Source organism: Panthera uncia, assembly GCF_023721935.1.
Source record: "Panthera uncia isolate 11264 chromosome D3 unlocalized genomic scaffold, Puncia_PCG_1.0 HiC_scaffold_8, whole genome shotgun sequence".
NCBI lineage: Eukaryota > Metazoa > Chordata > Mammalia > Carnivora > Felidae > Panthera > Panthera uncia.
The window spans coordinates 37,331,547-37,356,891 of NW_026057586.1; the positions used below are offsets into that span (position 1 = coordinate 37,331,547).

Below are 25,345 nucleotides of genomic sequence, written 5' to 3' on the forward strand. Positions count from 1 at the left end.
TGCCCCTAATCTGTTACGTAGCAAGTTATGAGTGGTTTTTTTCTTTTTGATCTAGAAGCATGTATAGAGAAAAGATACAGAAACGGATAGGGAAATAATGCTGTTAATAAGTAAGGAGAACCTATACAGCTCTGATTTCGAATATTACAGAAGGAGCTAACTGGAAATTAACCACAGCAAAGGACAAAGTTGAAAGGACTCCAAAAAGGCTGAACTGTTAAGGGGTTAATTTGAAATAAAAGTTCTGAGAAAACAAGAAGGCAAGATTTTAATATTTTGGTAAGACTGCTTTCATTTAGGAAGATAATAATTGCATTAAAATGCGTGCAGTTTAGCAAACTTTTCTCTTTTCCTTTAACCTGTCTCTTATAAAACACTATTTAAAATTTTCATTTCCATGTAGCCTACTTATTGCTACTATTGATGCAAAGTTATCTGTTCCTCCCCTGCTGCTTTTTCTCTTTCCCCTTACTCAAAATTCATTTCTTCCCAAACCTATTCCCTATAAGATATACAGCCATGGTAAAGAATATGGATTAAATATGTATTTGAGTAACAGGAACCATGCAGAGACTGAGTGGACTTCAGTGACAGTCCTTTATGGGAGAAGAAAGGACTCTAGTCTACTTCATTTGTACCACACTGGCACAACATTCTCACATTTAAGGGGTGGGGGGAAGGCAGTTTATGGAGACGGAGAATTTGAGTGTATACACTATGCTCAACATTTTGATACACATTCCCTCACTTTCACATCATAACTATGGGAAAGGGGTTATGGTCTCACTTTATAAGTGGGTAACTCAAAGAATTCAAGTAACCTGCTCAAATCTTGGACATGGGATACAAACCCATGCCATTTCCACTGTAACCTGCCTTTTTTTCCCCAAAGGAACAAAATACACAAAGAACCACAGTGGCATCTGTCAAACAAAAATTTCTCTCCTGCAATGTTAAAACAGAACAGCAACATTTGAACCTCTGTAATTACCTTTAGTGTTTAATATAATGGCTGTTAAATTTAGAAATTTCCTTAAATAAGAGCCTCATACAAATATAGGAAGAGAGGGTTGATGCTTTATGCTAGGTACAGACCCCAAACTATTTTGACCATATTAAGGAATACGCCTTCGGATTTTTGCATTTTGGCACAAAAACCAATTTTTAGGAAAGATCACGCATTTTATGGAGGTAGAAGTTAGTTTCCTACCTTATCAACATTCATTCGCTTAAACGATGCTTGCAGAAGTTTAAAATTGTGAATATACTCATGCTCCAACTTTGCTTGAAATTTTACTTTCTTCAAACTAATGCAGCCTGGAAAGAGCATGTCCATGAACTGGCAATAGGCAGCCCCTGGAAAGAAAGGAGAAAAAGGCTGATGTAAGTCTGACTGTTCCCAGGTGTGACTGAGGATTGTTAGGCAGGAAGGAGCCCCCCCCCCCCCAGCTGTGTGCTCCTCTCCCCCATGTGCTTACACATCCTTATTCGATTGGGCTGGGAGCCAGAGAGGGAAGGGACCATGCCTCCCTCCCACCACTTTTCCCATTCCTAACCACTGTGACAGTGATGCTGTGTTCACCAGAGCATCCCCACATTCCACAATGAACAGAAATACTTTTTAAAAAAATGTTTATTTATTTCGAGAGAGAGAGAGTGGTGAGTGTGAGTGGGGCGGGGGGCGGAGGGAGCAACCTAAGCAGGCTTCATGCTGCCAGTACAGAGCCCGATGCAGGGCTCGAACTCACCAACTATGAGATCATGCCCTGAGCTGAAACCAAGAGTCTAATGCTTAAGCAACTGAGCCACCTAGGCACCCCAATACTTCTTGAGAGAGAGAGAGAGAGCGAGAGAGAGAGAGCGCGAGTGTGCATGTGCGCACCAGTCAGGGATGGGGAAAGGGAGAGAGAGAATCTTAAGCAGTCTCCACACCCAGCAGAGAAAGAGGCGGGGCTTGATCTCGAAACCCTGGGATCATGTCCTAAGCCAAAATCAAGAGCTGGAAGCTTAATCCACTGGGCCACCCAGGCGCCCCCAGAGATATTTTAATGCCAAGGAACTCAGGATAAGAATAACTCTTCTTAGCTTCTATCAGAAAAAAAGGAACATTTTCTTCCCTCTAGATGCTACCTGCTCCAAGTCATCAAAATACACAGATCTGAGAGAAAAACAGAAAATTTAAACACAAGAAGACTACAAAATTTCTCATGAAATGCATAGCTCAAAAAATAAATATGCAAATACAAATATGCCCAAGCTTTTTTTTTTTTTTAAATTTTTTATTTTTTTTAATGTTTATTCATCTTTGAGAGACAGAGAAAGAGCATGAGCAGGGAAGGGGCAGAGAGGGAGACACAGAATCCGAAGCAGGCTCCAGGCTCCGGGCTGTTAGCACAGAGCCTGACGCGGGGCTCAAACCCATGAACTGCGAGATCTGACCTGAGCCGAAGTCAGACGCTCAACCGACTGAGCCACCCGCGTGCCCTTGCCCAAGCTGTTTCATATCCATCTTGCAAAATGACTTAGGTTAAACTGGATAACTAAACCACCTAATACCCAAAACAGTTGTATACCAATTTAATTCCAGCCTAGAGCAATGGGGTCCTATATTAACATGAAGGATGAAGACAAGGAGACTCTGAAACTTACAGAAGTTCAGAGTCATGCTGTTTATGACTGAGAAATAAAAATAACAGAAATGTTCAATGAGTCCCCTGAGGAAATGGTCAGAGAAAAAAAGATTAAGTCTTTCATATGTATTTTTTTAATGAAGAACTCTTACATCATGACAATTTCCACTAGAAAATCCCAGCAAGATCATGTTTACGGATTCATATCTTCTTAATAGTTAAGGCTGCAGGCATTTAGAAAAGGAAATTCAAAGCCCGAAGGAGAAACAGTAATTGAGTGGCAAGAATGGGAACAAGATGCCATTTCTGTGTTTTGTTGTGTTTTTTTTTTTCCTTCTTCAGATCTCTTGGTCTGTTTCTATAATGTGCCCGTGTTGGCCTTTCTGGAACATGAAGGAATTCCCCCCATCTTCTGGTATCAAGGTTTCTGTGAGAAGCTCTTTACTGTATTTGGGTGATTTACCTTTACATGGGAAGAAGCTAAATGATCTCTTATGTCACACAGATGTTGAGCATCCTTTACTGAGATAGGAATCTGAGAGAGAGAGAGAGAGAGAGAGAGAGAGAGAGAGAGAGAACGAACACAAAGTATCCGGGATCTAAGGGCTGCCTCAACAGGAAGTGGTGAGGTAATTCCTTATTCAGAGGTAATACTATAAAATCATGAAATACAGGCTGCAGTAAAAAAAAAAAAACCACCTCCAGAATCTTTGCATCTATGAAGTTTCTCCTTAGATGACCACACCCTGAGCGCAAACTAGTAATATTCCCACTCAAGCAGATGGGTTCTCTTAAAAACTAAGTAAAACAAACCCCAACAAAAACCACTGAGGAGGTAAGAGAAACATCATGATCTTGGGGGGCATTCTTATAGCCGTAATTATTCAGGTCTCCCTTTTCAAGTACCACCAGATGGAACAAATTCCAGTAGACGTTCGAACACTATTTTTACCAGAGATGGAGATGTCTATAAATACAACTGTCTCATCACCTGCTTTTTGTAGAGTTATTTTTCTCTAGCATTTAGCATAAAATGTACTTATGAAGATCCAGATACTTCTGCATTCTTACAAGCCAACCAACCAACTCCCTCACTTCCAAAATTTCCAAAGTACTAACAGCTTTTGGATAAAAAGCAAACTTGAATTCAGAGAGGGGAAAAAGGAAAAGTCATCTCCAGTTCATCTAAAGAGAACCACTTTAATGACCTGGTATATACCACTTATTAATTAGTTAATTAATTAATTAATTTAATTTTAACAGACTGATCCCCTTCTGGGTCACGTTTAATACTTTCTGACATTTTTAATGGCTGATTTTTATATCATGCTAAGCGACTTTCCCAAACCAAGATTAGATATTCACATACATTTTCTTCAAGTATTTTGTGGTCTCAAGTTTTACATTTACATCCTGAATTCATGCAGAATTTATTTTGGTCTAGGACATAAAGGATGGCTCTAATTTTAGTTACTCCAAATGTTGGTGGGAATCTGTCATTTTTGGCATCCCAACACTTGGGCACCTTCCTGTCTGGTTGATGCTACAGTGCCCTACCTCCCATCCCAGTATGGACAGGGGGCAAATATCCTTTTCCCCATCCCCAGCAGTCAAGATGCAGGCCTGTGACCTGGGCTATGCCTGGGTCTCAGAGTCTTGACAGTGACCGAAATACACAGGGGATACTAGAATTTAATCATGGTAGCACTGATGGGATCTAGAGTCCTGGGACAGCAACACAGTGGCATCCTAGTCCAGTAGCACAAGGGAGGCTCTCTTTCCAGCTTTGGCTTGGTTTCCCATGGTCTCTGAGGTACTAAATATCTTTCCTATAAGTTTGTCTCTGCTTAAGCTTGCCAGGATTATTTTCTGCTATTTTCTTTTCTTTTTTTGGCGGGGGGGGGGGGGGAGAGGAGGGTTTGTGAGTGCAGCTTTTTGTTTTATTTTTATTTAAATTCAAGTTAGATAACACACAGCGTAGTCTTGGCTTCAGGAGTAGAATCCAGAGATTCATCTCTTACATATGACACCGAGTGCTCATCCTGAAAAGTACCCTCCTTAATGCCCCTCACCCATTTAACCCATTCCCGACTAGCAACCCTCATTTTCTGCTATTTTCAACCACAAATCTCAAATGTTAAAGTAACCTAGGTGTTGATCATCATCATTTCATAAATAATTTATGTTTTTCCGAGTTAAAGCATTATCTTTACTATATATTGCTTTCCTAATACAGGCATTCAGGTCTCTTTCCAGACTTAAAATAATTTTGGTCTGTCCCAGGGATAGCTCATACTCTTTGCTAATTAAATGCTACAATATGTGTTATTTTTTATAGAATAATTTCCCTTTTCTCAAAATCGTCTTAAACTTTATCATGCATTTATTCTATTTTTGTATTTGTCATTCATGGCATATAGAAAATAAATTTTCTTTGAAAATTAGTCATTTGCTAAGTAACAGCTCTATTGAGATATAACTCATCTATCATAAAATTCAACCTTTTAAAAGTACAGTTGATCCTTGAGCAACATGGGGGTTATGGGCACTGACCCTCCTGCACAGTTGAAAATCTTCATGTAACTTTTGACTCCCCCAAATCCAAACTACAAATAGCCTACTATTGACCAGAAGACTTAATAATAACAGTTGACACCTTCTGTAGGTTATGTTTTCTATCCAATTACTACCTTCTTATAATAAAGCTAGAGAAAATGTTAGGAAAATCCTAAGGAAAAAAATACATTTAGAAAATGTACTGTAGTGGGGCGCCTGAGTGGCTCAGTCGGTTAAGCGTCCGACTACGGCTCAGGTCATGGTCTCACGATCCGTGAGTCCCAGCCCCGCATCCGGTTCTGTGCTGACAGCTCAGAGCCTGGAGCCTGTTCCGGATTCTGTCTCCCCTTCTCTCTGCCCTTCCCCTGCTCACACTCTGTCTCTCTCAAAAATAAACAAACATTAAAAAAAAATTAAATGGAAAATGTACTGTATTTATCTAAAAAAAACCCCACACATGTAAATGGATTGATACAGTTCAAATCTGTGTTGTTCAAGGGTCAACTGTAAACAAATTCTGTGCCTCTGAAGATACAGAATCGTGTATCCACCACTACTATCTAATTCCAGAAGATTTTCATTATCACCAAAATGAACTCCATACCTGTTAGCAGCCACTCTCTCCCTTCCTGTCCGCCCGGATCCTGATAACCAATCACTGATCTATTTTCTGTCTCTACGGATCTGCCTATTGTGGATATTTCGTATAAATGAATCAAAATATGTAACCTTTGTGTCTGGTTTACCTTAGCAAAATCCTTTCAAGGTTTATCCGTGTTGTGGCGTGTACCGGAAGTGCATATTCTGTTCTGTGGCTTAATAACATTTGATTGTAGGTATATGCTACATTTTATTGATTTACTCATCAGTTGGTGAACATTTGGGTTTTCGCTTTTGGGCTATTAGGAGCAATGCTACTATGAACTCTCATGTACAAGATTTTGTGTGGACTTAAGTTTTCAATTCTCTTGGGATATGGTACACCTCTGTTTAACATGTGAGGAACTGTCACACGGTTTCCTATTTTACATTCCCACCAGCAACACACCAGGATACTAATTCCTCCACATCTGCACTAACACTTACTGTCTTTTTGATTCTAGTCATTCTAATAGGTGTAAATTTTGATTTAATTTCCCTAAACACTAATAATATTAAACATCTTTTTCATATGCCTTTTGGCCTTTTATATATCTTCTTTGGAGAAATGCTTATGCAAATCCTTTGCCAATTTTTAAATTGGGTGATTTTTCCTTTTATTGGGAAGGTGAAAAATCTCCATTTTAGATACAAGTCTCTTATCAGATACCTAATTTGCAAACACTTTCTCCTGTCTGTGGATTGCCTTTTTACTTTCTTAATGGCATCCTTTGAAGCACACACATTTTTACTTTTGATGAAGCACAATTACTTTCTTTCATCACTTGTATTTTTGTCATTTCTAACAAACCACTGCCTGCCTAATCCAATATCGTAAGGATTTATACCTACATTTTCTTGTAAAAGTGGTATAGCTTTAATTCATACACTTAGGTCAATGGTCCATTTTGAATTATTTCTTATATATGGTGTAAAGTTTGGGTCTTTGTTATTTTGCATGTAACTATTCAGTTGGGGCACCACTGTTGAAAAGACTATCCTTTCCATTTAATTGTCTTGGCACTCTTGCTGAAAATCAATTGCTATCAATGGCATAGTTTACTATTTCTGGAGTCTCATTTTTATATTTGTGCAGTAACAGTCTTGATTACTCTCTCTCTACTGCACTAACTTTGTGCAGTAACATTCTTGATTACTGTAGCTTTGTAGTCAATTCTGAAATGAAAAGTAGAAGTCCTCCAACTTTGTTTTTCCTTTCCAAACAGGTATTCTGGTTCCCTTGCATTTCCATATTAGTTTTAAGATCAGCTTGTCAATTTCTGATAGGGAGTGGATGATAGAGGCTTGGAAAGTACTGCCATTGTAACAATAGTTAAGTCTAACCCATGAACATGGGATGTCTTTAATAATGTTTTAAAGTTTTCAGTATATAAGCCTTCCACTTTAAAATTTTTATTTTCTTCAATTCTACTATAAGTTGAATGGTATTCTTAATTCTATTTTTGGATTGTTCATTGTTAATGCATAGAAATATAATTGATTTTTGGATATTATCTTGTATATCCTACAACCTTGCTTAACTCATTTCAGTTATAACAGTTTTTTCTTGGCACTTAGGATTTCTTTGCATACAAGATCATGACATCTGTAAATAGAGATCATTTTACTATTTCCTTTCCAATGTGAATGCTTATTTTTCTTGTCCAAATGCCATGGCTTGAACCTTTAGTAGTATGTTAAATAGAAGAGCTGCCAATGTACATCCTTGTCTGGTCGTAGTGGGGGAAAGCATCTAGCTTTTCACCACTAAGTATGATGTTAGCTTCAAGTTTCTCATTATCAGAGGAAGTTGCCTTTTTCCTCCCAATGTTTATGTAATTTTGAGAGAAAGAGCATGGGGGGAGCGGCACAGAGAGAAAGGGAGACACAGAATCCAAAGCAGGCTCCAGGCTCTGAGCTACCAGCACAGAACCTGACGTGGTGCTTGAACCCATGAACCGTGAGATCATGACCTGAGCCGAAGTGAGATGCTTAACCAACTGAGCCATGCAGGTGCCCCAGGGGAAGTTGCCTTCTATTACTTATCTTTTTAACATAAAAAGGTGTTGAATTTTGTCAAATGCTTTTTTTCTGCAATTATCACATGGCTTTTGTCCTTTATTCTATTAAATGGTGTACTATACTGGTTTCTTTAATCCCATTTGATCTAACCTTGTATTAATTCCATTTGATCATGGCATATAATCCTCTCTATATGTTGCCAGATTCATGTTGCTAGTATTTTGTTGAGAAATTGTGTCTATATTCATAAGAGATATTGATCTATAGTTTTCTTGTGATATCTTTGGTTTTGGTTGATACTGACCTCACAAATAAGTTCGAAAGTGTTTCTTCCTCTTATTTTTTGAAAGAATTAGTGGAGGGTTGGTGTTTTTTTCTTTCTTTGTTTAAACATTTGGTAGATTTCACCATTGAAGTTATCTGAGCTCAGGGTTTTCTTTCTGGAATTGTTTAAAAATTACCAATCACATCTCTTATTATATAGATCTATTAAGAATTTCTATTTTATCTTAGGTTTCAGTAGTTATGTCTTTCTAGGTTTTTATCCACTTTACCTAGGCTATTTGGTTTTTAAATATTCATTTCCTAACTTATGAGTTCTAATAAATTTTCAGTTGTTTCTCTTTAGTTTTCTAGGGAGAAATAAAGTGATACATTTTTGTACTGTATTTTTGTGTGTGTATATATATATATATATATATGTTTATTACATACTTTTTCTTTAACAAGAGTATCTCATGTCCTTCCTCTAAGTCAGTTATTGACCACTGATTTCTGATCCTAAGGAAGTATTTTTCTGAGTTTTACCAACAGTTGTTATCAGGAAGGGATCCTGAGTTTTACCAACTACCTTTTTAGCAATCATGGAGACAATAAAAGTTTTTCTCCTTTGATCTATTAACTGACCAATAACGTTCATGGATTTCCTAATGTTGAATCATCTTTATATCCTTAGACTTAAGTCCTACTTCGTGATATTTACAAAGTTTTTATTACAGTGCAGGTTTAGATTCACAACTACTTTATGATTTTTGCCCCTATACTTGTGAGGCTGTCTGCAACTTTGTGTGCTTTTGTCCTGGTTCTGATTATTCTTTTAAGTTAAAAAATACATTGGGGAAATTTTCATAATTTTGGGAGTCTAAAAGCTTGTGCACATAAAAAAAAAGGCTTTGATTAGATTGCTCATGGCACAGTTTGCTAGCTGTATACCCTCAGTTTTTTTCTTCTCTATGCTTTCAGAACCATGTAAGTATCAAACAGGTGGAGTAATTTTTCTCCAACAGGCAATGTGGAAAGAATAGATAATATTAGCATTTCAGGTAATTTCAGGTACATTATGTGATCATTTAAGGTATTCTATCATAGGTCAGATTTTCTAGAGTCAAAGGAACCCCTGAAAATTTTTAAGAAATATCTTATTGACCTTGGGGAGCTATACTTAAGATTTGTTGTCATTGCTCCTGGGTATGTCCACTATGGGTATTTTCAACTTCCAGTTCCCCAAATCTCTACTGCACAAGACACATTATGAAAAGGATACTTTGAAATTAATTGTTGCTAAGAACATGGTTAAGGGTGCTTACTGGGGCAAAAAACTATAATCATGGCATAACTTGAATAAGGCTGTTGTATTCTCTTTTCTATCAAAGGCTAACCCCTCCAGCTGTGCTGTAGATCCCATCTCTGCTCATCCTCTCATTGAGGTCATGGACTCCAGCTACTCTCAGTCTCTCAGAAATTGCAATGCGCCAATTATCATCTGACTTTGACAAAATAAAAATCTTTCTTAATTTCACGTAATCCTTTAGCTACTATATCATTTGTCTCCTCCTATTCACAACAAAACTTGACAAAGTTGTCCTTATTTCCATTGTTTACCATTCAAACCAATCCTAGTGTCTTCCAATCTTACCAAGTTCCAGTTAAGGTCATCAATAGCTTCTCTGTTACCAAAACTAACAGTCTTTCTTCATCCAACTCAACACCTCTGAATACTGTCTGTCTTGTTGCCCATCCCTTCTTGAAATTCTGTATTTTCCTCCTTAGACAGAATGGGTATCAAAGGACTGATCAATTCAGCAATCATTACTTTTGCCCTTTAAGTCTCAGCCAGCCACAAACCGGAATGCTCTTCATTGACAGGCATACAGATTTTTGGGCCATTTCCTTAACCTTGCAGTAACATGGCCTACATTTTGCACAGATCCCACTTCCATCAATTTACGCTAAGGTTGCCATTATTCAGAACACATACCACTCCTTACTAAGGAGACTAACATGTTTTCCTATGAAATCACTATGAACTCCTTCCCCACTCTATAGTGACCTATGACATGGCCTCTGTCTACCTCTCCCTTGTCTAACTTCCCCTTAGGAAGCTCCTTTCACACTGGCTTCCTTGCTGTTTCTGGAACACTTCAGGTCTGTTTCTGCATTATGACCTTTATATAGGCTGTTTCCTCTGGAACTTTACATTCTTCTTGCCATTCATATCAAGGCTTGGATGTCACCTACCAGGAAAGGCCCTCCCATCCTATCCCATCTGAAGGGACTCTCTTGTCACTCTTCATCACGTCACCCTGTTTTAGGTCTATTTTATTAATTAATATGTTACTCTGTGGCTTCCCTTCCCTTGCTGCAATAGAAGGTTCAAGAGAGCTTGCACTTTATCTGTCCAGGTCCCTTCTGTATCCCGAACCTTGATAGTGTGGCCTTTAATATCTGGTCAATGAATCAGTTTACCGATAGTAGCAGCTGAACCCCAACAAGGGCTAGTCGATGGTAAAATTCTAATGTTACCAAAGTCCCAAATAAGAGTACAAAAAGAGTTGCTACATATTTTAAGAACTCATTGGGGTAAAAATTAAGCAAAAAAGCAATCTAAACTAAGAACTACTCTGGAAACTAAGTGTGCAGAAAGGTGAAACATAAGCCTCCAAAGGCTAAATATAACACACTCTGGTAAAAAGCAATCCAAATTGTAGGATGTTGTGTTTAACAAGATCACGATGGGCCATGTTCTGAGCCTGTGAACTCAAGGCACTAGTGCAGTTATGAGGGTCAAGTTCTGAAAATGAGGGAGTAATTAGAAAGTAAGGAAAATGTTCTGTCTTTGTGCCATGCTATGCCTGCACATGGTTCCAGTTGTTACAATCAAAAGTGACATAATGGAGCTAAAAAGTTTGGGGACAGGAATCCAAAATGAATAGGTGAGGCACTGTATAAAGGCAGAACTCAAAAATGAATACCTTAACCCTCCAAAGATTCAAGGATGTACGATTTAAATCTATGTAATCAAGAAAAGCAGGAGAAGATAAATAATCTCATTTCTACCAGATTTAGTATTAGGGTATCAGGATAAACTGACATTTTTAAAAGGAAATGTTCAGACAACAAGAAAGGAAATGTTAATTTATAGATTATACCATGCCAAGAAATAAATGAAAATACCCATATTTATTTAAAATCTGTTAAAACATTCGTTATCAATTTTTACAGAGGTATTTTTATCATCACCATCCTATTTTACAGATTTGGGAACAAAGTTCAGAAAGTCATCCAGCTAATGAAAATAACAGAAGTGGAATTTATACTCTGATCTGAACTTCATTTTCTTAAATACTTCCTCTTCTCTATGCTGCTTCTAGGAAATTATAAGCAAAAATTCAAAGAAAATTTGGAAAATTTCTAGATTATAATTCTGTAAGAAGTCATAAAATGAACTGGAGAACATATGAACCTTTCAGACTGATGTCAGAGGTAGAGGGCCAGCTGTACCTTTCCTAGTTATAGAAGAATTTGGGCTGGACACATAGTTCATTTACCTGTCCCTGTGTCATGATTTTATATTTTTTAGTACATATACACTCATAAGAACTTCATTTTACATGTTTATGTAATGTATATACAAAAATGTAGATAAAACAGAATACATATACATTATTATCTCATAGCGCTTTCCCTAGAAATGTGACCTTGTCTGCAGAGAAGACCTTCAGATATATTGGGTTTTGCCACAAAGAGCTACTCAAATTGCCCATCTGATGTTCTCACAGGCCAAAGAACTATTATATACAAATGTCTGTATCAGTGGATTCAATTTCAACTTTCCACCATCTTAGGTGGTACTGATGAAGGGTCAGAAGAAAGACAACCTTAATTTACCGGACACATCCACACAATTCTGTCATTATAGGTAAAGGACTTCTAACAAAGCTGCTTCAATTAGGACCACAAAGTGGGCAGAGAAGGATAGAGAAATGAGCTGTTGGTCTTTAGATCTAAGCCTTAATCATCTTGAACAGACCTTGACCAGGCATCACACCTTTCTAAAACAGCAGTAATCCCTGTCTGCAAGACATCAGGTTTGGATAGATCTCTAAGCTCTAAAGTTAAATGATTCTCCAATTCGGTCACCAACTTCTCTTTTAAGGGATACTTGATGTTTCTGCTAATTAGGAGACAACAATGCTTCATTATCATATGACTAAGTCTTGTCAGAGCTCTTGCTCCCAGCCATTGCCATCTTTTGTCATGGTTGCTGGAGGAGACACTAGGATATCACTGCGTCTGGGGTAATGCTCCCAGGGGCACACACAAACACACACCCCTTCTAGATGACAGTTCTTCCATGTATTTCTCCTTGAGCTCTTGACATTTATATTCTCAGCAACATAACTGTGTTCTGTCACCTTCAGTAGTTGAATTAAAGAGCTTTCACATTAGAATACTGTTTTTACACAATCATCACAGGATCATTCCGGCTCTATTTGAGCATTCGGCCCTGTCATTCCTTGAACATGGTCTGCAGAAGCATGGCTGTAACTAAAGCTCTCATCTCATGTTGAAGGCAGTATTCTATTCCCCTCTGGGAAATCAGAGCCTCATAACAAGGAAAGTGAGACTGCAAAATACAGGGTTACAGATTTCCAGCACATCAGCAGAAATCTTCCTACCTACACAAAGACAAGTCTTGAGGAGCTTAATGGTAACTGAAAATAATGCTTTGAAACATTAACGTTTTAAAGGAATTAAAAATCCTCAAGTTAGGCTGCATTTTTCTAATCCAACAAAAGTACGATTACGTTAGTAGTAGCTTTGTTTTTGTTTTTATAGGAATCTCCCCCATTCCTGGCACGAACAGCTGCTTGATAACTTCAGTTACCACAGTATGATTTAACTCCCTTAGAGTGAACTTAGAGCACCATCTATTTCACCTGCCCTGAGTCACAAGTGCAAAAAAATAAAGATCCAGAGGTTCAGAAATCTGCTTTCAACGGAGCTTGTTCTCTGGAATTCCCATGGTCCTCCACTGAGCTTCCCGCTTCTTCCCACTGTTTGGAGTGATGTCAAATTTTTATTCATATTTTAAATAAGTCCCAAAGACAAGTAACTTTTAAATGGATTCCATAAAGAGGAACAGGAGCGATAACCAGCAGGAAGATTTCAACTCCCACAGACACAGAGAAGGCTCACGTGAACTGTGCCGAGTGCTGAAAAGCAACCCATCCTTACCCTTCTCCACATACAGAGTAAGTTGTCAAAGGACATTTTCATCTCTTCTTTCACACAACAAGAAATACGCCAGCGATCGCTATTCAGGCAGATGGAGTTTTAAGAGCATCAGCAGATAGACTACAAGGCCTTGCCAAACCATGTGGCTGGGCTCTCATCTGATAGGTACACTCAGGTTTTTACTAATTTAGAGGATATAAAACTTTCTGAAGCATCTTGTGACTTCCAAATACTAAGTAACAGAAATGCCAAGTACCGCACAAGAAATATTGACGAAAATAATTATACAGCAAGAGATGAAGTATGCTTACTATGGTGAGCATTTCATAATGTATGTAATTGTTGGTCACTATGTTGTAACCTGACACTAATATTGTAGAATACTTTATTTCAATAAAAAATGGAAAATTACAATCTTGTAAGGCTGCAGCAAATTGCAGTTAAAGGTGTTAACATTCTTTGCTTACAGCCTGCCTTCAAGAAGCAAAAATACTTTTTAAAAGGTAATGTTACCTTTATACTGTACTTCTATTAAGAAAATTACAGAGCAATGTTGAAAGTGAGACCTGCTGTAGAGAAAAAACTGATCAGGTATTAAGATTAATGTACTAAGTTGATTTCAAAGTGCTTCTTCACCAAAAAAGCCATGGAAGAATAAAGATTTTATTTTTCAAAAGGACTGTCAATGTAGCAAAAATCTCCATGTGAAATAGTCCTTAAGATTTTATGTATCATTTTTTTTCAAAAAATTTAACATTTTTAACTTATTTTTGACAGAGAGAGACAGAGCATGAGCCAGGGAGGGACAGAGAGAGAGGGAGACAGAGAATCCGAAGCAGGCTCCAGGCTCTGAGCTGTCAGCACAAAGCCCAACATGGGACTCCAACTCACGAGCCGTCAGATCATGACCTGCGCCGAAGTCAGGCCCTTTAACTGACTGAGCCACCCAGGCACCCCTACATATCATTATTTTTCAATAAAAGGTAAATTTTAGAGAAATAATTAGAGATTATAATGGATAGAAATGTACAATACACAGAAGAGAGCTGTTATTTTAAGGGCGGTATTTGTGAAATAATTGTTGCAGAAACTATTCTCTCAGTTGAAAATTAAAATGTGAAGAATGCTAAAGTATGACTGGACTATTTCTGGTTGCTTTTTTCAACTAAATGGTGATTACCCTGTAACTTGTCATCTTGTGTTTCAAAGTTTTTAGGAAAAAATACAAAATTTCAAATCTGCCTATTGATACAAAAAAAGATTCAGCCAAATAAAAGAATAAAGAAGTGGGAGATGAAGAATCATCTTCTTGATCTGAAATACTTTTCATTGCTAGTTGACAATCCAGTGCTGGGAACCTGGTTTCACTTCTAGTTTCCACTACCAGTGATTTCCTTTAGGGTGATGGACTCAAATTTTTACCAAAACAAGCTGTCTAACATACCCAGCTTCATACAGAAAGATCTGGCCTCTACATGGGAATCAAGAATGAGGGAAACAGAAGCACTTGGAGCACAGTCAGGCATGGTGTGCAGGACAAAAGGTCACTGGCTTCCAGGGAGTCTGATGCTGAAACTGGCAGCGAGATGTCCCAATAGCTTAACTCCCTGAATAGAGCTAAAGTTAGCATTTGGCATTCCAGACACAGGAGAAAAGGAAGCACAAAAAGCTTTCTTACAAACGAAAAACAAGGTAGAAAAGTACATTTGAAACCCACACTAAAGGGGTCAGTTTTCTTATTAGGGTCATCAAAACAGAAACTTCTGTAAAGCTGTGACATCAGGGGACACAGTTTTCTTACATGTGCATTCGGTATTTTCACGTTGTTTTGTATCACCTCCTCTACTTCAATGGACAGTTTAAGTGTTGAAATTACCTATTTAAAAATGGAAGATTTTACTTAACGAAAGCTTGAGATGGCAGCAGGAATCTGGAAAAGATGGGTTTTGTATCTAATTTTTGTGGTTATAGATCACTGCTAAAAAAAATGCCAATCCATAGGTGACATACAGGGATTTCACTTGATTAATCAATGAAAAGCCAGTGAACCAACAAATACTTATCGAGGAATACTTACTTAAAGAACCAAGTAACTTAGTTTTGAGAGATGAGACCTAGGAAAATGAGCAAACACACCAAACTGGAAGTCCTAAAGTATATGGTAGAGACAGAAATACTAGAGCGCTTAGTTCAAAAATTTTGCCCAAGAGAAAGCCAAGAAAGAGTAAACAATATTCTCAAACAGATGAAGTCAAGTCCAGCTTGCATGGTCATTTCCAGTCCTCAAATCGTTTAATAACCTTTAATGTTGAGGTTATAATGACCCTAAGATTTTGTACAGCCCTGAAAATTAACATGAGAGAGAGCTCACATCTTGTTGAGGGTGACCTGGAAGAAGAGGAAGGTGGCACTGGGGATGGACCTCAAGGGCAAGCATTCCAAGCAAAGATAAGGAATTAGAGCCTTTGATGAAAGAGGATTTGAGGCAAATGTAGGTGAAGGGTAGGGTGTAATGGGGGTAGATGCTGCAAGGACTGTTTGTAGCAACTGCTCAAAGCTTTAAAAGCCAAGAAGAGAAGCAACTTAATTTGACAGGTAGTGGAGAACCAATGCTTATTTCTGGGCATAAGTGTCTTTATAGAAAAATGCCTCCTAACGTATGCCATTTTTAAGCTCCAGTTTTTTAGAACATATCTATTTTAAGGGAAAATGAGATTAATGGCAAGAAACCTAAAGCCTATACACTCTTCCCAATTTTTCAAGGAATTTCTACTGAATCATCATCCATGTTTTTTTTTAAAGTTTTATTTATTTATTTGGTGTCGGGGTGAGAGCGCACGAGTAGGGGCGGGGGAGCAGAGAGAGACAGAGAACAAGAATCCCAAGCAGGCTCTACGCTGTCAGCATGGAGCCCGACACGGGGCCTCATCTCATGAAACATGAGATCATGACCTGAGCTGAAATCAAGAATCAGACGCTCAATGCACTAAGCCACCCAGGCGCCCCACTGCCCATACCATTCTATCAACAGTTCAACATGCTAGGCCACTATGTGAATACTAGGTGTCGTCAGCTGATGAAGCAGCTTTTAGTACAGTGCAAGATGGAGTGATAGGAATTGAGCGGCACAAACCCAGAGTCCATTTCTCCACAACAGACCACTCTCTACAGTTGCTCTTTCTGTGGCTGAGGTCAGTGTCCCTGGAAACTCTTCCTAGATCTAAGTTATTTCATCTGTTTCACCAAGACTTACAGGTGAGGCCTCCCTACTTACCAGCACGACCCCAACAAATCCAGTCTACCAGCTCTCACCAATGCCAGTAACATGCTCTACTTTCCAGAAGCAAGCATTCCCTTCCCCCACAGCTCCCGGAGGAGAGGCCTGGTGGACAGAGAAACTCCAGAAGGCCAGGTGTGGTACCAAAAGAAGAACCACCATTTAACGTTCATGCGGACTGTGACACATTCAAGAATTTTCTATAATGAATTGCTTTCTTTCTATTTCACAGATTTATCTCAGAACACTTTTGCTTTTCTAACAATTTTCTAACAATTCTAGTGTTGGGAGGAATCTAAATTAGTATGAGGAATGTATGAGCATTTACTTGAGGGATTCAATTACAGGACCACAGGAGAAATTAAAAAAAAAAAAAAAAAGGCAAGTTTTTTAAAAAAAAAACACACACACAATTACATATAATTTTAGAGTTGACATACACATTTTCATTAGAATTTGGCACCTTATCCAGTTTCCTGAAGTTCTTCCATGAACTGTCATACAATGTAATCTAGAAGAAATCAAAGTGGAGAACGATTCTCTTATGGAGGGGAGGAACTGCAGGAAATCGTGTTGGCATGAGTTTCCCATTTACATGCTTCTTATTGTCAAATAATTTGGTCATAAAAGCTTATGAGTGTTAATACTTGGGTAAGATCAAACCCTTGGAAGGGAGGGGACAAATACAGAGAGGTAATTTGCAATCTGTCTGAATTACGTAATGGTTACAGAGTGGAAAAAACCCAATGTGCAGAGCCATGCAGAGTTGCCAAGCAATTCAATTATTTTTTCCAGGTAAGCAATCCTAACATGCCCAAGTATTTGAGGGCAGCTTCTGACACTCCTTTCTTATAATGTCTACATGGTTGATAAGCTGTGTATTTAAAAACATCATTTAGAAAAACAAATAGGTTAGAAAAAGTATTCTCCTTTGAAGAACAAGAAAACTCGAAGCTACTGGTTTGATCATCTTAACTGTGTGGAAACTAGACAGTTTACTAATGGTTCAGATATTCCTGTGCACAAACTGCCCATTAGAGTTGTGGCCACCTGAATGGGGAGACAGGCTAGACATTTACTTTTCTCCCGGGACCATGTTCCACCTTTGCTTTATACTTAGGGAAGCTGGAAAAAAAGGAATCTGAGTGCTCTGGCTACAAAAGTTATCAAGGAGAACTTTAGCAGTAAAGGAATCAACTGGTCTCCACTGGATACGATCTGTATTGTTTTTATATGCCTATATCCCCACATCCCTAGATCTGACACATTGTAGTAGGCACTCGATAAGTCTGCTGTCTTTGGGAATACAAAGCCATATGTTAAACAACAAAATGACATCTGAACGGTACCTTTACTCAGGGTACCGCAGTACCTTGGGTGGCGCAGTGGGTTAAGCATCTGACTCTTGATCTTGGCTCAGGTCATGATCTCACAGTTCATGAATTCAAGCCCCACATAGGGCTCTGTGCTGTTGGTACAGACCCTGCTTGGGATTCTGTCTCTCCTTCTCTCTGTCCCTCCCCTCCCCTGCCTGTGCTCTCACTCTCTCAAAATAAATAAACTTAAAAAAATTTAAATGGTACCCTTACTCAAAATCCCCATCTTCCTCTTCTTGTCCTGAATCTTATCCATATTAAAAACCTAGTTTGAATGACATTTCAATTAAATTATGCTTCATAAGTATTTACCATCCACTAAATTTGCATGGTTATTTGGCCAAAGACCCAAACAAGGCTAAGACAAAAACCTTTTCTAGACTAAAATAATCTTTCTTTGAATACCACAGCATTTACTACTTGAAACATTCCTGTCCCTTTTCTGCTGCCTTGAATCCCAATCTATGTTCCAGAGTCTTATGCACACATGTGCGTGCATAAAACCCTGCATCTTTTCTCTGCCTTCAGTAACATTTTCTGCCTAAAATGTCCTTTTGAGACTTGTTACACTTGAATAGAAATTTCTCATTCTTTAAATGTTAGTCCAAATATCACTTCCTCTATCAAGTTTTTCTGTTCTTTGTACAGACTTCACTATTTTATTATAATGGGTATGGGAGCCCAACAGCAGGTTGACTTGCATTTTAATTAACAATCTCTCTCCTAACTGACTGGTGAGTAACTCATTAAGACTGGGAATGGTGGCCAATCCACCTTTCTACTGCATTAGTAGATGTCTACTATGACTATAGACCACTGACAGCTCTAGAATCTCTATTTGGAAAATAGGAGCTGCAGCCTGGGTGGAGTTGGGAAACAGATATGGGAATAAGGGGACAGAACTGGACGGGAAATGGGTGAATATTCCTCAATGTTGCATTAGCATGTCCCTTCATAAAAGGCTAAGAAAATCAACCTTCCATGCCGAAGGGGTTGGGTAAGTACTGACAGAGGCTCTTAGCGTAGCTGTTGCAACCCAGGTTTGCTGAACTCAGCGCAATACTGGGAAAACAGTGATACCTTGATGTCTAATTCCTTTGGGGGAGGCCAAGCCTGTAACAAAATTTTTCTCAAAGATGTTACTTTTCCTCAAGAGCACAGAAAGGAAGAAATGAGGATGTGAGGTCCTCTCAGGTACAAGCTTGTTAAATCAAGCCTGGATTCAATGTGAGGAAAGGGCTACATTTTTGAGATTCAAATGGTGGATTGTGCACCCATGTGCTTAAGTGTATTTCTAAGGAGGCATTATCCAGGCTACTGTTTCACTGGCCAAGGATAATTTTGCGAGAGCTGAACAAGCTCTTCCAAAGCGGGTGGTGAAATGTCAGAGCCACCGTGTCTTCCTTGGAGGTAAAGAGTTCAGAGGAGGAGAGGAATTACCAGATACATCTCAATTCTTCAAGCAGTAATAGAAAGGATTAGGATGTGGACTTCGAACTCCTCCTTCTCTAACATCCTAGAGATGTTTAATAGGTTCCTGATTAATGGATATGGGAAGAAAAAAAATCAAACACACACATGTGCACACAGTGAGCTCTCCATCACACCCACAGCTGCCATACATACAGCAAGGAAAGCATAAGGTTGTGATCCAAGGACATCCCAGTTCTAGTGTCAGATGTGAACATTTGGTATCCTCTTGTGTAAAATAGAAATTAAACATTCCTATTCTTCCACACAGGCTGTTATAAGAATTAAAGTAAATACACATAAAAGCACAATGAAAATGGTCAAGAGCAATATATAAAAGCTGAGGCCTTAGGACAGCATTATCATGCCCCTCAAGTATACAACTATGCATTATGTTCCTGGTTAAGATCATCGGAGCTATAAGAATGAACAGGATTGGATTGGATTGTTTCAGATATGAAATATGAATCTCCAAAATGCATGTTTTAGATTCAGAGGGCAAAGAACCAAGGAACAAAAGGAGGTCCTTGGCCTCCCACCAGCACAGGAAGGCTATGAACACATTCCCAAGATCCTCCAGTTTATCTACTCAAAAACATCCGAGGGCTTCTCCAGGCCTGAAGTCTTTCCCCAGATAAACATATGAAGCGCTTAAGTAATCACAAGTTCATTTATGAAAGGAAATGACTATTTTTCCCCAATTTTATACTCTTCCTGTTAAAGTCTTTAGATGGTTTTAGCTGAAAAGGCAAAGAAAAAGAGCAATATGAATACAAAATAATGTTTTATAAGGAACATATCCGTCTTGTAAAGTAAATGACAGCTTTGGAAAAATCAAAACAGCTCACAATATATTGGAACACACTTCTTAAAACTTAAGATACTTGTTTTTATACATCTTGGTGATTAACCTCAAAATAAACACACGCTTTAAAAGTAAGCAAACATCTTATAAAACAGAGACAAAAATCCAAGGAGAAGGGGCTCTACAGGTTTCTGATATTAGAATTATGAATTACAAAGGAGCCTTAAAATCTGCCATGTCCTTGGACTCCAGCCTGATGTTTCCCAAACTCTGCACCAAGAGTCCTGGGATCATGGAGTCAGGACTCCGGGCAGTGTACCTGACGGAGTTAATCAATGCTGGGGCTTCTGAGATGCATGCGTAGTCTAGGCCCTTTACTTCCATCAGTACCACCCTCATCAGATGGACTTACCCACATTACAACAGTGCTCATCTCTAGATTCATAACCATGGGTTCACTGATGGTTTTTGAGCAGGTAAAACTCAGTAGAGGCTTACTATAGATTAGAAGAAAAAAGAACCTGAATCCACGAAATTACATGATAATGAGTTTCTGGAATAGCAATATACTTACTAAGAACTCAGACTGCATTCATCTATGACATCTGAGAATTTTCTCAGGTAAGCGAAAATAATGAGATACAAGTCTAGAATTGAAGGGATCACTTTGTACAAATTCATATAATTACTAAGTTTTTGTGATTTGGTTAGAATTCTCAAAGGTAATCATCTGGGTTTCTAATAATATGTCATTAATTAGTTTTGTTTCTGTTAAGATACTATATTTAGTTCATTGTGATTACATGTGCCTTGGTTTTTTGTTAAGTGTAAATACTGCCAGTCTTCAATAAAATAAGCACGTTCCAGGTGATGTGTTTTCCCTAGCCTATTTCCCCAGTGTTCGTCATTACCTATGAGAGACTCCAGTAGAAATGATTAAGTACACAAAGGACGTGTCTGTAGATCTGTGTTTGTGAAAAATATTAATGGAGTCACATAAACTTATCTAGTTAGGGACCTGAACAGTCATCACAGAGGACTGGCATTATGGAACTTAAAATATTCGTTGCGGGACACCTGGCTGGCTCAGTCAGAGGAACATGTGACTCCTGATCTCAGGTTGGGGAGCCTGAGACCCATACTGGGTATAGAGATTACTTAAGTAAATAAAAATTAAAAAAAAAAAATTGAAGTACGTATTGCCTTTCTTGAAAAGAAATGAGCAATTCTATGGTTTCCTGAGAACATCTCACATGTATGCATAGTTGCTTCAAATAGAGTAAAAACAATCTTCGCATACTCCTATGATGAGATCACGAAGAAAAACTCTTTTTCTTAGAGACAACAACATGCTTCACGTATTTAAGGGCTGTACCTAATAAAACACATATTATCTTATCTACTGGTCACCCTATCTGACTCAAGAGGGAGGACTTCTGAGGTCTCTCCCAAACTGTGACCATTTTAAGTCATCCAGGCAGCACCCACCCAACTCCCAAAGAACCTGCAGGAAGGTCTCTCTCCACAAACTCATGACCCACCCCCACCCCTTCTTTGTATACCCAAAGCTCTTCCAAAGCAGCACTTACCACAGTGTTGTCTCTAATCTTTTGCAAGGACAGTGCCCTGCTGTACTGAGCTCCTAGAAGACCGTGACTATGTCTTATATACCTGGGTTCCCAGGGCCCAGCCCAAGGAAAGGCTCAAAACATGTGTGCCAAATAAAACTCAACTGATTATCAGAACCAAATACTCCTTAGTATGAGCTAGATGAAGATGCGGCTGACTGCTTTCAAAGATGTATCTTCCATATACATAAAAAACAAAATTTATAGGGGCAGTTTGATCAATGAAGGTAAAATGCATACATACCCCAACAAACACCCCAACAAAAACACAAAAGCACCAACTCATATTTACTTTCAGTATCAAAGTATCAAGATATATGTAAACAAATTTACAAGGGGGAAAAAAAACTAGAGTATTTCATATTCTGCTCAAAAAACAAACTCCCTTTCATCCTAGGCATTAGTTGGGATACTGCAGTGATAGAACCTGAGGCTGGACCACCCCTACCATTACCCAACTTATTTTTTGCCCCCTTACTCTTTTAATTAGTCAGTAGGCGGAGATATAAAGTAAATGGATTTTAAAATTAAATGAAGTCAAATAGAACTGGAGAAAGAAACTGTCACCAAAGAAAACCCCAAACAAACAAAAAAAACCCTACCTCTCTACATAATACAGCACCAATATGAACAATATTCCATTATAATACAATTACATCTATAATAGTAACACAATCCAGGATGACTTAAATTTCTTACAGCAAATAATAGTCTGATGTTATAAAGCTAAGTAAGCTCTTGAGCTATCAGACACTGATGAAATATCCTTACTTGGTTTCAGTTCAAGAGAGCCAACAAGAGAAGGTCTACTAAATTTAGACTCTGAGCTGATTTCATCACTAACCTGTCCTCCTGAAAGAGGTCTCTGAGGACAAAAAAAAGAAGGCACAGGGGACACCACAATAGAATGGGCTTAACCTATTTAACAGGCACAGACTGCAGCCGAAAATGGTCACAAAGAATATTCTGCTAAGGTCCACAGCACCTGTACAGGCCCCGGGGCATGGCAGACAGCCACACCTTTGTGAATCCCAGAGTGTTTCTGTTGAAGCCTCGCTCCTTCCAGAGAGCCATCAAGGACCCAGAATTGTGAATGTGGCTACAGTGACTGCAATATGACCAGGTGAATCCACAAGTTTTCCCAGAAGAGAAAAAATACCAGAAACTTGATCCAAGACAGGGCTTGAAACAATTTGGAGAAGCACAAATTGAAACTTCAGTCAAATACTGGTCATTTCTCTTTCTTTTTAAGCTGGTGGAAAAAAACACCTAAATTTTCCATCGGAAAAAAAAAATAGTTTAATTCAAATTACACTTTACTAAAATGCTCAGGAAGATCAATGAACTGTTAACCAGTATAGTAACACTACAGGCAGTGTCCACCTGACTGGGGTTTGTAGCTCTGAATCTGCAAGTCAGTGGCTTGCTTGTCCTAGGAAGTGGGTGAGGAGGAGGAAGGGAAGGTTGCACAGAGAGAAAAGGGCAGTTTGCACTAGGCTTTGGAGGTATGGGAGAGCCACTGGTCACGTGCTTGCTGGTCAAGCACAGGCAGTGACTCAGCAGTGGACCCAATGACTTTGCTGCTTTAGGTCCCAGTTCATAGGAGACGATGGCAACACAGAAAAATGGATGTCAAAGGAGTGTTTCAAAGGAGATTTGGTATATTGGAACAGGGGAAGAGGGGTGGAGAGGAAAAGGTACATTTCTTCCACCCCCATCAAACTCCTCTAGCCATTTTTTCCCATTCCTCCCCTCCATATAGTCTACCACCTTTCCTATCACCTCAAGTTGTTAAAGTTGTTTTTAGGGATTTTTAGCACCATGCTGTCCATCCTCCCTCTGTAGTACCTTATAAAATATTCAGTTCACTGGTTTGAGCTGTGTACGAAAGTAAACACAAGGTACCTCAACCCCACTAAAAGCATTAGGAATTTTACAAAGTATACAACAAAGTGTTCTGAAGCTGAATTAACCTAGTACTTCATGTGGTTCAAACTCGTATTCAACTATGGGGAAAGCCACATATGTTGTTCATCTTTAAAACAGATTTAGGTGAGCAGTATAGTGTCCTGTTATTATAGGTAGTATTCATATCCACTGATATACTGCTCTCCATTTTATACAGCCTAATCTTTTACTTGAGACATAAAGGTTGCTTTTCACAAGAAGCGAATGCCAACTAAATACGCACATGATTTGTATGACCCAGATTTACTGTTCAAATTTTTTTTAATGTTTATTTTTGAGAGAGAGAGAGAGAGAAACACATGCGCTCATGAGTGGGGAGGGGCAGAGAGAGAGAGAGAGAGAGAGAGAGAGAGAGAGAGAGAGAATATATCAGAAGCAGGCTCCAGGCTCCGAGCTGTCAGCACAGAGCCCGAAGAACCCTGAGATCATGAAATGAAGTCGGATGCTCAACCAACTGACCCACCTAGGTGCCTCCCCAGATTTACCGTTCAGAGCAAACTTTCATAAGGTGACATCGCTGGGATAAAATAACAGGAGATAAGAGTGAGTCACTTCCATTGTTTTGCAACTTACCACAATCTATTTCCAAGTATTAGACCTTCTCACAACACCTCTCCTTTAAAGAACTTTTAAAATGCTTATATAAGAAACAAAAGCTATATGAAGGCAGAAAATTCTGAAGAAAAAGGAACACAAACATGAAGAAGCCGTATGTTACTTTTCTATGAGCTAAAAAAAAGCTGTCATTTGTTTTAATATTAGCTGGATGGATATCTTTTAGCTGGAAATAAAAAAAGAAATAGAAAACAATGCAAATGGGGGAAAAAATGCCAAAGGAGGACTGCCAGAATTAGAGCATAAGTCTTTGGTAAAAAGAAATAATTTTATTGAATAAGAAAAAAAAAATCAGTTTAAATACATGAAATTATTTTTTTTTAATGTTTGTTTATTTTTGAGAGAGAGAGATAGAGACAGAACGCAAGCAGGGGAGGGGCAGAGAGAGAGAGAGGGAGACACAGAATCTGAAGCAGGCTCCAGGTTCTGAGCTGTCAGCACAGAGCCTGACGTGGGGCTCAAACCCACAAATAGCGAGATCATGACCTGAGCCGAAGTGGGCGCTTAAGTGAGCCACCCAGGCGCCCCATAAATACGTGAACTTAATTTATATTTTACCACAGCATACTAAAATACAATCACACATAGACAACTGAAGTAATCAAAATAAAAGTTGAAGAGAAAAATACCATCCAAGAATTTGATTACTTTTAAGTATGATGAGGAGAAATCACTTAGGTCACCAGTATTTGTTTGTTCTTGTCCTAATAGCACTGTCCTAGCTGTCTTCAATGTCTTCTAGAACAATGAAGGGTATAAATAAATAAATAGAAAGACAGCATCTTCCTGCTAGATGCCACTGCTGAAGAATCAGAGACTAAATTATGAATGAGGAAACCGTG

The 25,345-nt window shown here is 38.6% G+C and overlaps 1 protein-coding gene across 6 annotated transcripts in view; it reads right to left on the minus strand.

The window, feature by feature from the left end:
• Positions 1-25,345, minus strand: part of MAPRE2 (microtubule associated protein RP/EB family member 2) — a 157,743-nt gene that overhangs the window by 38,924 nt on the left and 93,474 nt on the right. For all 6 annotated transcript variants that reach the window (XM_049620224.1, XM_049620221.1, XM_049620223.1 and 3 more), the window contains one exon: positions 1,211-1,356. In XM_049620224.1, the coding sequence (XP_049476181.1) occupies positions 1,211-1,356 (146 nt within the window). The remainder of the gene's footprint in view (positions 1-1,210; positions 1,357-25,345) is intronic.